At 37.6% G+C, this 12,585-nt stretch overlaps 1 protein-coding gene across 1 annotated transcript in view; it reads left to right on the top strand.

Moving 5' to 3' along the window:
- The window catches only part of cdh10a (cadherin 10, type 2a (T2-cadherin)), a 58,558-nt gene that overhangs the window by 33,814 nt on the left and 12,159 nt on the right, over positions 1 to 12,585 (top strand). The window contains exons 3-5 of the mRNA XM_022679132.2: positions 858 to 1,152; positions 7,825 to 7,944; positions 11,237 to 11,404. Of these exons, the coding sequence (XP_022534853.1) occupies positions 858 to 1,152; positions 7,825 to 7,944; positions 11,237 to 11,404 (583 nt within the window). The remainder of the gene's footprint in view (positions 1 to 857; positions 1,153 to 7,824; positions 7,945 to 11,236; positions 11,405 to 12,585) is intronic.

The raw sequence follows: 12,585 nt of genomic DNA, 5'->3' as shown, positions 1-12,585 counted from the left end.
GATGTTCCTCTGAGAAACTAATGGCGTCTGGAAAGGGCTAATGAGTGTTGTTACTAAATAGTAATCCTTAAGCCATATTAAAAAACATGGTTTTAAGGGCTTAATTAGTTGTTTAACTGAAAAGAATAATTTTTCTTTAATGTCTAAGACGAGTTGCTAGAGGTGCTTAAGCATTTTCATGAATGCTTAAATGCTTGTTTGTACGGTTGATTGTAAAGAAAATAAAAGGTTCTTCAAAGACTCTTTCGGAAATGGTTCTACCAGTCAAAACTTTTGACACAAAACAAACAAAAAACATCTGCATTGTACATTGTAGAAGTCACCCAAACTATGAAGATAAAAAAAAACATATGGAGTTATTCAGTAAACAGAAAAAAAGTATTAAACAAAACAGAATATTTTCTCAGGATTTTCTCAGTCAGCTTTATGAGGTAGAGTCACTTGGAACGTTCAGCTTTCAGCTAACAGCTGTGCTGAACTTGTCTTGAGTTAAATACTTGAATTTCTTGCCTCTTAATGTTAGTTTGAGAGCTTCAGTGGTAAAGGTGAAGAAGTAGTGTTGGTTGGTATACAGTGAATAGATATATTTGAGTAACGTTCTAATCCATATCCTCAAATAAGTAAAACGAAAAAAAAAATACCTTAAGAAATTAGGGTCAGTCAATATATATATATAAAAACAGTTCAAGAGCTTTGAAAGTATTCTCAAGTGCAGTCCGCAAAGACCATCAAAAACAGTACGATGAAACTGGCACTCATCAGTTTAAGTATTCATTACCAAAGTAGGATCCATTGTAGGCTTAAGATGATGGTGACATGTCTGACATGTATGTCCTTCTTCTTTTGTCTCCTTCCAGCTTCGCTCAGATAAGGACAGAGGGGACGGGACGGCGAGGTACGTCCTCTCTGGAGAAGGAGCCGGCACCATTTTCCGAATTGATGAGAAGTCTGGTGATCTCCACGCCACTCAGAGGCTGGACCGGGAAGAGAAAGCGTCGTACACGCTGCAAGCTCAGGCGTTCAACAAAAACACCGGCCTCCCTCTGGAACCTGCCACAGAGTTCATCGTCAAGATCCACGACATCAACGACAACGAGCCCAAATTTACCAAGGACGTCTACGCGGCCAGCGTACCTGAGATGTCTGACGTGGGTGAGGGAATTACATTGCCATTTCTGCTATGTTTGTCGTTTTTTTTTTCTTGTTCTACGTTGCATTTGATGTCACCGTGGGAGTCTATTGTCGGGCGGGACGGCTGCCGTTCTCTTATCCCAGCGCTTTTAAGGTCAAGGATGGCTCAGCGCCTCTCGTTTTGAGGCTTTTATTTTTTTGACAAGCCCATGGAGCATGAAGAATGTCAGCGAGTGGCGCGTTGGGACTGAAGTGTGAGGCTGGAGTTTTGCAGCAATTTTCCCCCCATCAAAGCCGCCTCACATCCACTACGAGCATGTGGAGTCCATTTAGTATATCTGCACCTGACTGCATTTCACCATCGCCTCAGCACTGCACTTTTTACGAGGTCAGAATGGATGTGCAAGCCCCGTGCAGTTTGATTGCACTGTATATAAAAGCACAAACCTCCTGATGCTGCCTCTAAAACCTCCAACTAATGCACTGCTCAGTACAACAGCCACAAACAATTATACCCAATTACAGCCAGTCAAACTCAAAACACTGTAAAAATATGTTTTCACTTAAACTACAGAACGGCTTTTGTGTAGAAACAAGCAGTTTAGCTGCTTAAAAGTTTAATTAAATCAGTAATTAAAAATTAAAAAAGCAGCGATTTGCATTTTGCATTAGAAATATTAGTCTCATAATCCAGTGGCTCCAAAATTGACCTGATTTTTCTACAGTTCTACAGTGTTAACTAGCATTACATATACAGGATTTGAATGTTGAATTAGTCAAGATATATTAGATTCACAATAGGTCCTGTTTTAATGACATGTAGCGCACTTTTGGACTTTTGGATCACGCAGCTGCATTTAGAGCGTGTCGGTGTGTCTTTGGTATCGTGAGGGTACTAATTCTAATTCTCTACATTTAATCTCGCGTCAGAGATCCGGACCGACTGAGGGTTGAGTCAGTTTGAGCTCTCAAAACCCAAACAACAATAATAGGCCCTTTAATCGGGCATTTTAAAAGGTAAATAAGAGCTTTTTTTCCTGGGATTAAAAGCGTGATTTCGGCTGTAACTGGAAATATCTGTGCAAAACTGTGCCAAACTTTCGATAGGCTGTCTGCAGCTGCGCTTACAAGCACGTGCCCGGACATGTGGAAGCCATGCGGTTACCTTGTGTTTATGCCCACTTCCCCTAGACTCGAGTGATTGTAGTAATATTTAATATCGGTTGTGCTTATTATTTGGTCAAATGCATATTAATATAAACAGTTTCTGCAGTGAGATGCATGCAAAACGATCAAAATAAAACAAAGGTTTGGTCTTTTCTGGAGAATTATTAAATGCTTATTAATGCAAACCATTGTGAAAAAATGGCCAATATTTTGTACATTTTCTGGCAAACTGTTTAATGCATATTAATTAATGCATACAACAGTTTATGCAAAAAAGCTGAATGCAAAATAATGAAAATACCAAATTCTTGAGCATTTTTTCTAAAATACTGCTAAAAATATTTATTTTAATAGAGTCTGCAGAGAATTTATATAAAAAGAAATCCTCAAAATATTTTTTTATGCATTTTAGTATAGACTGTTTTGCAGATTTATGATAAATTATCAAATGAATTACATTTTTGAGGAAACACAGACCACTGCAATTGTTTTGAATTGAAAATAAGATTTTAACACATGGCTGCTTGGGAGGGTATTTCCTCTGAGCCTTTTGGGTAAATGCCACTGGCAGAAAGACATTATGGGAAGACATACTGAAGCTGTTTAGTGCTATTGCTATTGCTACAGAGGGATTCCACTTGAGAGGAAACACAATTACACCTATGTGTGATATTGAAGACTGAAAAGTCTCCACAATGCTGGAGAAAATGATTTTTCTTTTGGCTGTTAAACCTTTTCAGCACAGAAAAGCACAAAACCTTAGAAACACTATATTTATAAAACATAATATGGCATAAATAATAATTATTGTGATTGCCAGACGTTACAGACATTACAAGGCCTTATGAATTCACTCTTTGTAAAATCCATACGTGCATTTTATGCATTTTACAATGTAATGAGACCACTTAAAAATGATGAGTTTCATTGATTTTACCAAATTGAAAACCTCTGGAATATAATCAAGAGAAAGATGGATGATCACAAGTCATCAAACCAAGCTGAACTGCTTGAATTTGTGCACCAGGAGTAAAGACATTAAGTTATTCAAAAGCAGTGTGTAAGACTGGTGGAGAAGAACATGCCAAGACGCATGAAAACTGTGATTAAAAACCAGGATTATTCTACCAAATATTGATTTCTGAACTTTATAAATATATATATATATTTTCTTTGCATTATTTATGGTCTGAAAGCCCTGCATATTTTTTATTATTTTCTGCAAATAAATGCTCTAAATGACAATATTGTTGCTTGGAATTTGGGAGAAATGTTGTCTGTAGTTTATAGAATAAAACAACATTGTTCATTTTACTCACACATATACCTATAAATAGCAATATCAGAGCAACTGATTCAGAAATTGACGTGGTCTCTTAATTTTTTTTCAGAGCTGTATGTTGTTGTATTGCAAACAATGCATTATAAATCATTCATAATACATGATATATACAGTTTTCATTGGAAATGTTACCAACTAGATTGATGTTTTACTTGCTACTAGGTTGCTACAGGCTGCATTTCTAATTCTGGACTTTGGCTGTGCGTAAATGTGATGGTGACCAGTATGTGGTGGGGGAGAGGTATCATTAAAGTGCGCTGTAGGTGGCTAATGATGGCTCTGTCAAACTGGACCCTGGAGTTCTCAGGAAAGTAAACAGTAGCAGAGTCCAAAGACAAATATTCCCTTTTATTTGAACTCAAGAAACAAGTTCCACCATTATAAAACATATAGAAATGTATCAAATCATTTAAAAGAATGAGCGCTGTACAGTCATGTACCATCTAAAAGCCTTTAGCATTGAATGGGATTTGACATTGAGGTTTGTCCCACTCCTCCATGCAGAATTCTTTCAGTTGTTGTAATTTATTAGGGGGTTTTCAAATCACCAAACAGGATCTCAATAGCTTAATCTGAGCTTTGACTATTTCAGCCATTGCAGAACTCTTTTTTTTTTTTTTTTTAAACAAGTCCTGGATTTACTGGAATGTGATTTCATTGTCATTGTCATGCTGCATGGTCCACCTCTGCTTTAGCCTTTGGACAAGTGGTCTCAAAATTTCCTTAAGCCCCTTCTGATAGTGGATTTATATGATGGAAAACTTGTTATCTACTTATGCAGCAAAGCATCCCCAAACCATAACATTTCCACCTCCATGCTTTACAGAAGGTACAGTTTAGTTACAGGAGTTGGACAATGAAACTGTCCTGATGGATAGTTCTGCTGGAAACAGGAGAGTTGAGATGCACATTGAATTCTGTCGTGATTTGGGCAGCCGTGGTTTTATGTTTTTTGGATACAATGCGGGTTAGCACCCGAACATCCCTTTCAGACAGCTTCTCTTACAGCGTCCACAGTTAATCCTGTTGGATGTGGTTTGTCCTTCTTCTAGGTGGTATGCTGACATTACCCTGGATACCGTGGCTCTTGATACATCACAAAGACTTGCTGTCTTGGTCACAGATGAGCCAGAAAGACGTGCACCAAAAATTTGTCCTCTTTTCAACACTAGTATGTCACTCATAATGTTGTGTAGCATTGCAATAGTTTGAGCAGAACTGTGCTCTTACCCTGCTAATTGAACCTTCACACTCTGCTCTTACTGGTGCAATGTACAATTAATGAAGATTGGCCACCAGGCTGGTTCAATTTAGCCATGAAACCTCCCACACTAAAATGACAGGTGTTTCAGATGCATTGTCCAACCCCTGTATATAAGCTCTGTCTATTAATACCTTTAAAATTAAGTTCAAATATTCATATGATAAAATATGTTTAGAAATAGTCGTTTTCATAGGGGGGTCCTCGTTTTTTTCACGACAGTAACTGAAGAATTTCATTATGTTGAGAACCACCGACGCTGAATATGATTCGTGAGACTCTTGTGAAGTAAGTTGCTGTGTAAATTGGCCTGCATCAATTTTTATTATGCATGCAAATGTATGTATGAACGAAACCCAATTTAGGTGCAGTGGCCTCGTTTGAGCTCCAGTGCGCCGTGCAAGACTAAGACAATCCTATTTGCTTGTCTTATCACATTTTCTACTTTACATCTAATTTTAATTCCCTTCTTATCACCCCAGTGTCACACAATCAGGGGCCATGGGTCGTCGGCGGCGGCGACGTTCTGACGTACGACTCACCGGCTTTAAAATTGCTTGGAGAAATAAAGCAGGGCATGCATATTCAGGAGCCTGGCAGCTTGCTAGTGTAATGGGACGGTAACCTCTGGGCGTCTCAGCCAAGCAAGTCTGTTCGCCGTCTTTATCCCGCGATTAATCAACCGACACCTTTTCCGAACACCAATCTCGGACCTTGTGTTCTGAGGGAGGACCCTCACCTAAAGAGCACAGCATTAGCAGGGAGAAGCTTGTTAACATCTGGCCTGCAGTCCACGCGTTAATTTAGCCCATTAATCTTCCCTTAAACTGGGGATGGAAGTTGTCCAATATCAAAAATTATTCCCTCCACAGGGCATGCTCCATGATCATTCTTAACAACTTAAAAACAAGACCATGAACAAGAACAAGACCAATACTAGTGCTAGTACCATTACTACTGCTGCTACTACTACTAATATTACTACTACTATAGATACTGTAACTATCAATAGTAATACTGTAAGCAGTATTATTAAATATTTGGAGGAAGAACATGCCTGAAGCCCCCCCCCCCCCCTCCACCTTATCCAACATTCTATTAATCCTTCACAAACCTCTACCACCCTGTTACTTCCCTAAGAACCCCTAAAAAGGCCTGTATATGGACCTGTACAAGTGTTGGTAATGCCAAACAACTTTTCTCTGCAGTAAAATATATATATATTTTTTTAACATCCAGAAATCTTTGAGAGCTTTGTAGAATTAATTTCAGATCACTAAGAAATACCATTAGACCTAAAGAGATAAAATTAGACATAAAAAACTAGACAACCGTAATGAAGCGAAAGGTTTTTAGGACATTGAATTTGTATTCAAAATATTGATTTTAAAAAATAAGTTTTATGTTTTTTTTATCCATTATATTGTGAAAGTTGCATCTTTTAAAATATATTCTATTACAATTAGGATTTTCATTAAAGTTTCTTATCAAACAAGAAAATGCTTTATGTAATGACTGAACAGAAATCTTCAAGATATAGGCATGTAACATCAGGTAGAAAATTTACAAAAAGTCCTGTTGGTTAAGGGGTTAACTTAGAGTATATCATCAAATGCCTTTGTACGACAAATAAAAAAACAAGAGAATCTTTATGGACTTTTGAAGAAACCAAGATTTTTTTTTTTTTTAACTGCAAATCAAAAAACATTGAGTCAGTATGGAAAATGCAAAAAAAAAGAAGTGCTTGTTATGTTTACTTTAATCAAAAGTTTATTTGAATGCAGACAGTAGAAAATCAAGATATTTAATAGTTTGTCTGCTCAACTTCATGTAATTTGTTAGTAACACCTTACAATAAGGGTACATGTAAAGCCCTATCCAGACAGGATTAGTTTCTCAGGGGGGTCCTTGGGTAGTTTTCTCTTTTATAGGGGGCCTCTGTGATTTTATTCTCGTCAGGAACGACCATGTATGTGTTTGTCTCAGATGTCCTCTGAGAAAATTACAGGCTGAATTACCTACAGTTTTTCACTAAACTCCGGGGTCCTCCGGGAATTTTAGTCCTGTCCAGACTCCCATCTCTGAGTTTCATCACCTTGCATTTAATAATTTGTCCACTATTTGTCCACTGTCACGCACCGTATTTACACTTTGGGCGCGTGTTTCCATGGAGATCCACATAATCACAACAGCGAGTAGAAATGGAGGAGCTACTGAACGCCATGTCATGTGAACGAGAAAGCCGAAAACTCAAAAAACTCTTTCAATTGATGTCCGGATGCAAGTTTTATGTCAGTTTTAACACCGAGTAGAAGAAATGTCCTTTTAGTCTGCTGGTTCGAAACCTCAAACAGTGCACAGCAGGATCACCCAGCAGACTTCTTTTGAAGGAGGGATCTGTGGCAAGTGAGGACGATGAGGGAATACTAAATAAAAATTCAGCATAAACCTCAGACATGGACAGCAAAAAGTTAATTGCAAACAAGTGACAAAGCCCTTAAACGGCTCATTTGGAAAGGGAATAAAACTGGAAAGAATAGAGCTGGTTAGATAAGTGATTTTGTGCAAAGAACTTCATGAACATGGTTTAAATGTTGTAAAAAGAAATGGCAACATTACAAGGTGGTAAATGCAGTTTTGGAATGTGTTAAAGGTCTAAAATGCAGGAATGGATGTATATTAAAAAGTCAAAACATGAAAGCTCTTAGGGTTAGAATGTATGCAATGAAATAACAGTCAAAGTATATGTAAAGAAAACTTATTTTCTTGCTCTTCTCATACTGCCACAGTTTTTTCAGTTTAAGATTTTGCATTTACTGCTTGGATATGTTTGCTAATTTAACATCCAAAGCAGATGCTATGAAAAATATGTCTAATAAACCCTTTGACCTCACTTCAGATGTGCTGTCTCCTCTACTTACAGGTACCTTTGTGATAGAAGTCAATGCCACTGATGCAGATGACGCCTCATATGGTAACAGTGCTAGGCTGGTGTACAGCATCCTCCAAGGTCAGCCATACTTCTCTGTGGAGCCTGAGACAGGTGGGTCCTCGAAACATATGGCCAAAGTTTGACATATTCTTATGGTATTTATCATTCCATCTCTGGGATAGATTTTCTCAAGGGGTTGCTGACATGGCCTTGACTTTTAAAGATACTGGAACAGAAGCACTTGCACAGAGGAGTTGCATGCTTCTGTTTTATGCACTCAACGCTGTTATATTAGGACAGACATTCCTAGACTACCAGCGTTTGACAGGAATACCTTTAAAAGAAAATGAATAGACTAAAATGTTAACAGCTAGCTGCTGGACTTTGCATAAATCTGGCTTTTTATTTAGACTGCAGCAAATGCCCTAAATTCCAGTTCCGAAGTCCATTATGGTAATATTTTAGTCTGTGAGACTTTGTATGACAGTTCTCTTTGCAGAGTTGTAATTAGACCCACTTTACTGAGGTAAATGCCCCAGTAAAATGTTGCTATGCCTCATGGGGGAAAGAGTCAATGCATAACCCATAAAGCAGGGGTGTGAATTAGAACAGGCCAACAAAGGATTAAATCGAGCAATCGTATTTTAGGGTGAGTTCATATCATATTTAATGTAGATGAACCATCCAGACTGTTATCAGCAACAAATCCAAAAGGGTACAGAGTCTATAATGATATGAGATTCTGTCAGTGCACTTCTGTGATGCAGCATTAATGTAGAAAAAAAGTACATTGAGTTCTTAGAGCAACAACATTTGGTTTCCTTGAGTTCAACAACTTTCCTAGGAACATCCATGCATGCTGCATGCATTAAAAATACATGGCTGCAGAAAAGTGGGTACAGTTACTGGACTGCCCTGTCCAGTGGTGAACTTTTAAATGAATGAAGCCTCAACATTAGCTTTTTTTGTTTGTCAGGAATCATTTGCTACTATGAGCCGTTTGGAGGTCCCCTTATTCTTACATCACAATAAGTATAATGTGCATAGAACCACCCTGGCACCACACACTAGATTAGTTGAAGAAACATCGCTTTTTTTTTTTGCTCTGCTTGTTGGAAACCTCAAACAGTCCACAACAGGATTAGCCAGCAGACTTTGTCTGAAGGAGGGATCTGTGGCAAGTCAGGGTGAGTCCATTGCAAGTCAGCAGATGAGGGATTACTTTCAAATAATACGTTTTGTGCTTCTATAGCAGTTAAGCATGAACTAGCATGTTCATGTTGTTGTTTAAGTTAAGGCTGACGTGTGGTAAACGCTCAGCATAAACATGGGCAACTTAATTTTTAGAAATTCATTCAAAATGTTTTTTAAATTTAAAATTAATTTGGGAATTTTGCAAAAATTGCAGCCTGAGTTAAGGAGATAAAAAATATCTCTGTTTATCGGCTACTTGAAACTTTCTCTTCATTATAAAAGACCAGCTCCCTGTTTGGTTAATATATTGCTGCTCTGCCAGTTCAACATTTTTTTACATTTTCTTTAGGCCATCAGTATCTATGAGTAATTTCTATTAGTCTCAATATACACACAAATCAAAAACATTATTTTTTTAATGACACCAGTGGCATGTATAAAGTAAAGCTTCTGAGAAATGCATTCCACTGCCGCGTTGAGAAAGAGAAATGCGTTTTCATCAACTAGTGCAGCCTTCAACCGAGCAACCTCTCTGGAGAACATTTAATCAAAAATATTATGCTACATAATATTAAAGCCATTATATAATGGCATGTTTAATTCAGCGCCGGATTTTATTTTTACAGAGCAGCCTGCATAAATAAAGCTGCGGTTTCAAAATCCACTCTTTGAAAGTCCATCAATAAACCATAACTTAACAGAAAAAGGCGTCTGTTTCCTGAACGCAGGTGAATTGTTGTGCCAGGCAATTTCTAAACAGTCTGAATGAATGGCTGCTGCAACAGCAGAGCAGAGGCTGTTATTACACCATTATTAGTCACTAGAAGCATAAACTTCTGCTTTTGTATAACACAGTTTAGCATGTTTAGGTCTGACATTGAATATACTTCCAGTTTTTGTCTGTCTGAAATGTTCATAATACATCATCATCATCATCATTATCATCATCATCATGAAATAGTTGTACCAGAAGGAAAGGTCACATTTTAATGTTGTTTAGAAGGAAGATAGAGATAAAGTTACCAAGTAAATGAATTTGCATTGATTTGTAGAGGTTCCTAATGATGTCCTGTGATAATCCATCCCATGAAACTTTAATATTTCCACAAAATTCGCTGTACCAGTGGAGTGTTGATAGCGTGTCCAATAGTATCCCACGCATTTTGAATAAGGGAAAGGTCTGGCAATGCAACCAGACATGACCTAGCATCTGTATTTTCAGGGCAAGTGTAAACCCCCTTGTCTTGGTCCCTCAAAAAAGCAACTGCAGCAAGTCAGGATGCTTTTCTACTGTAACTTATAGTATTTTTGGTTTTACAATGAAAGAGCCAAACAAAGAAAATAATATTAAGCTAGGCCAAAGAAAATACAATATATCGACCTGGTTGAGCAAAACCAGACAGAAAACAGCAGCTATTCATTTTGTATTCTCCATTTTAACAGCTGTGAGACAACATAGAAATAAAATAAGCTTCTTACAAGACTGAGACCATGGTGTTTTTGCGAAAACTGTTCATCCAATCAAAAAGTTGTATGAAAGCCCATTATTTCAGATCAGAACACACTTTTTAGACTTTAGAGAGTTTTTAGAAAGTCGTTCTAAATTTTAGAAATGTTGAATGAATTAAGAAATTTTGAAATTTTAGAATTTTAGAAATTTTGGGTCTTAAAAATTGCGGCCTGAGTTAAGGAGACAAAAATTCTGAGAAATATTAATAAGAGAAGACTTAAGAAGAACAGTACTAATTTACATTTAATGATAGAAAAGAGAGGCTTTCTGTATGTTATAATGATTCCTGCTTGTAATCAATTATATTAAACCAGATAATAGTAAAGGAAACTGTTACTGTGGAAGGAATAGTTTGGCACTTTGTCCTCCAAACAGTGGACCTTTTTTTTCCCGAAAACACACTCCAATTCACGATTCCAAAATGACAGTGCTCGTCTACATACTGCTGCCATCCCAAGAACGCACTACATGTTTTTTTTAGCATGTATTTTTTCTGGTCATTTTTATCTTCCTTCCCTGTGAACGTTTTTTGTTTTTTTTGATAATGAGTGTATGTTCAGTATTAAACTGAGTGCCTGATGTAATAAGTGATACATTATACTGCTGTTCTGATGAAGATGACCTGAACTGAACTGAATTGAGCTGAATTGTATGAATGTGTAATAGTCTAATCATCTGTCGGCATGTTCTCCTGGGCAGGAATTGTCAGAATAGCTCTGTCCAACATGGATCGCGAGGTGCGGAAGGAGTACCAGGTGGTTATCCAGGCCAAGGACATGGCAGGACAGATGGGTGGTCTCTCCGGTACCACCATGGTCAATGTCACCCTGACAGATGTTAACGACAGCCCCCCTCGCTTCGCCTACAGTAAGACATGACTTGAGCATATCGTCTTTTAAGAGCTAATAAAATTCACTATGTTGCTTTTTTCCCATGAAATAACAGCCCTTAAACATATGTTTGATGTGTCACTGACCTGCAATTGAGAGAAAAGTGTCTCTAACATTCCCAGTCAAGGCTCAACACAATGCTAACTGCTCAGCAGGGGTGTATGATGCTTTTGGATATCTCAATCGTGATGTAGAACATGATCAATTCAGATTAGATTAGACTAAATTATCTTACACTTCTTATTAGTTTCATTCAATTCTCATCAGGCTAAAATAATGGTATAGCTAGCCCTTAATTTAGGGGTGCTAAAAAGTCCTAAATTGATTCCCATCACCCTTAATATAAAAGTAAAATATTTTTACAACCAAAATACAGCCATTACTGCTTTGAGCAGAGCATGCACACGTTACAGTTCCCAGGCTTGAGACCTATACACAGATAATATCCTGAAAAAAAGGGTTTAAAAGCAGCGGACAGAAAGCATGACTTGCTTTTATTAATGCCTCTCTGGTCTCTGGTAAAAATAATCATATTTTTGGCAATATAAGGAGCACTGGATTTTAAGGCACACTATCAATGAACGTCTATTTCTCATCTGTGTATTTACTGGATTATATAAGGAGCATTTTAAGGGACACTATAAGAAAATTCAGCAGGTCTTTCCGCTGGGTGGTGGTGGAGGGTAGCAAACTAAGTAAGTAAAACTGTAATAAAAAACATTCTTTTAAAAACGAATGAGCTAGCGGTTCGTCCCACGTAGCTTCTTTTAACAGGGTAAATGCACAGGCTACAATCCGATATGCTCCCCTCTGAACGGCGAAAGAGCTAGCGTGGTTAGCTAGTAAGCAATGCTAATGCTGCTCCAGCAGTGCTAGCCGGGGTTAGGAGCAGGCTACAGGCCGATAATACTCACCTCTGAACGGGGAACTAGCGGTTAGCGGCTAAAGCTAATAGTGCTCCAGTCTAAACTAAAACTTATTTTAATACATTAAAAAAATAGCTTTCTTTTTGTCTCTGACATTTTCTTTAACCTGACACAGTGCTATAAATGTATACTATAAGCAGTAGTAATTTACTCCCCCTCAAAAAAAAATGTTAATAAATAAATAAATAAAAAACTGATTTGCATTGAGCTGAACAGGGAGACAAACAAAACT

This window comes from Astyanax mexicanus, chromosome 4 (genome assembly GCF_023375975.1).
Source record: "Astyanax mexicanus isolate ESR-SI-001 chromosome 4, AstMex3_surface, whole genome shotgun sequence".
Taxonomy (NCBI): Eukaryota; Metazoa; Chordata; class Actinopteri; order Characiformes; family Acestrorhamphidae; genus Astyanax; species Astyanax mexicanus.
The sequence above is the reverse complement of the archived record's forward strand: the minus strand, read 5'-3'. Positions and strand labels throughout refer to the sequence as shown.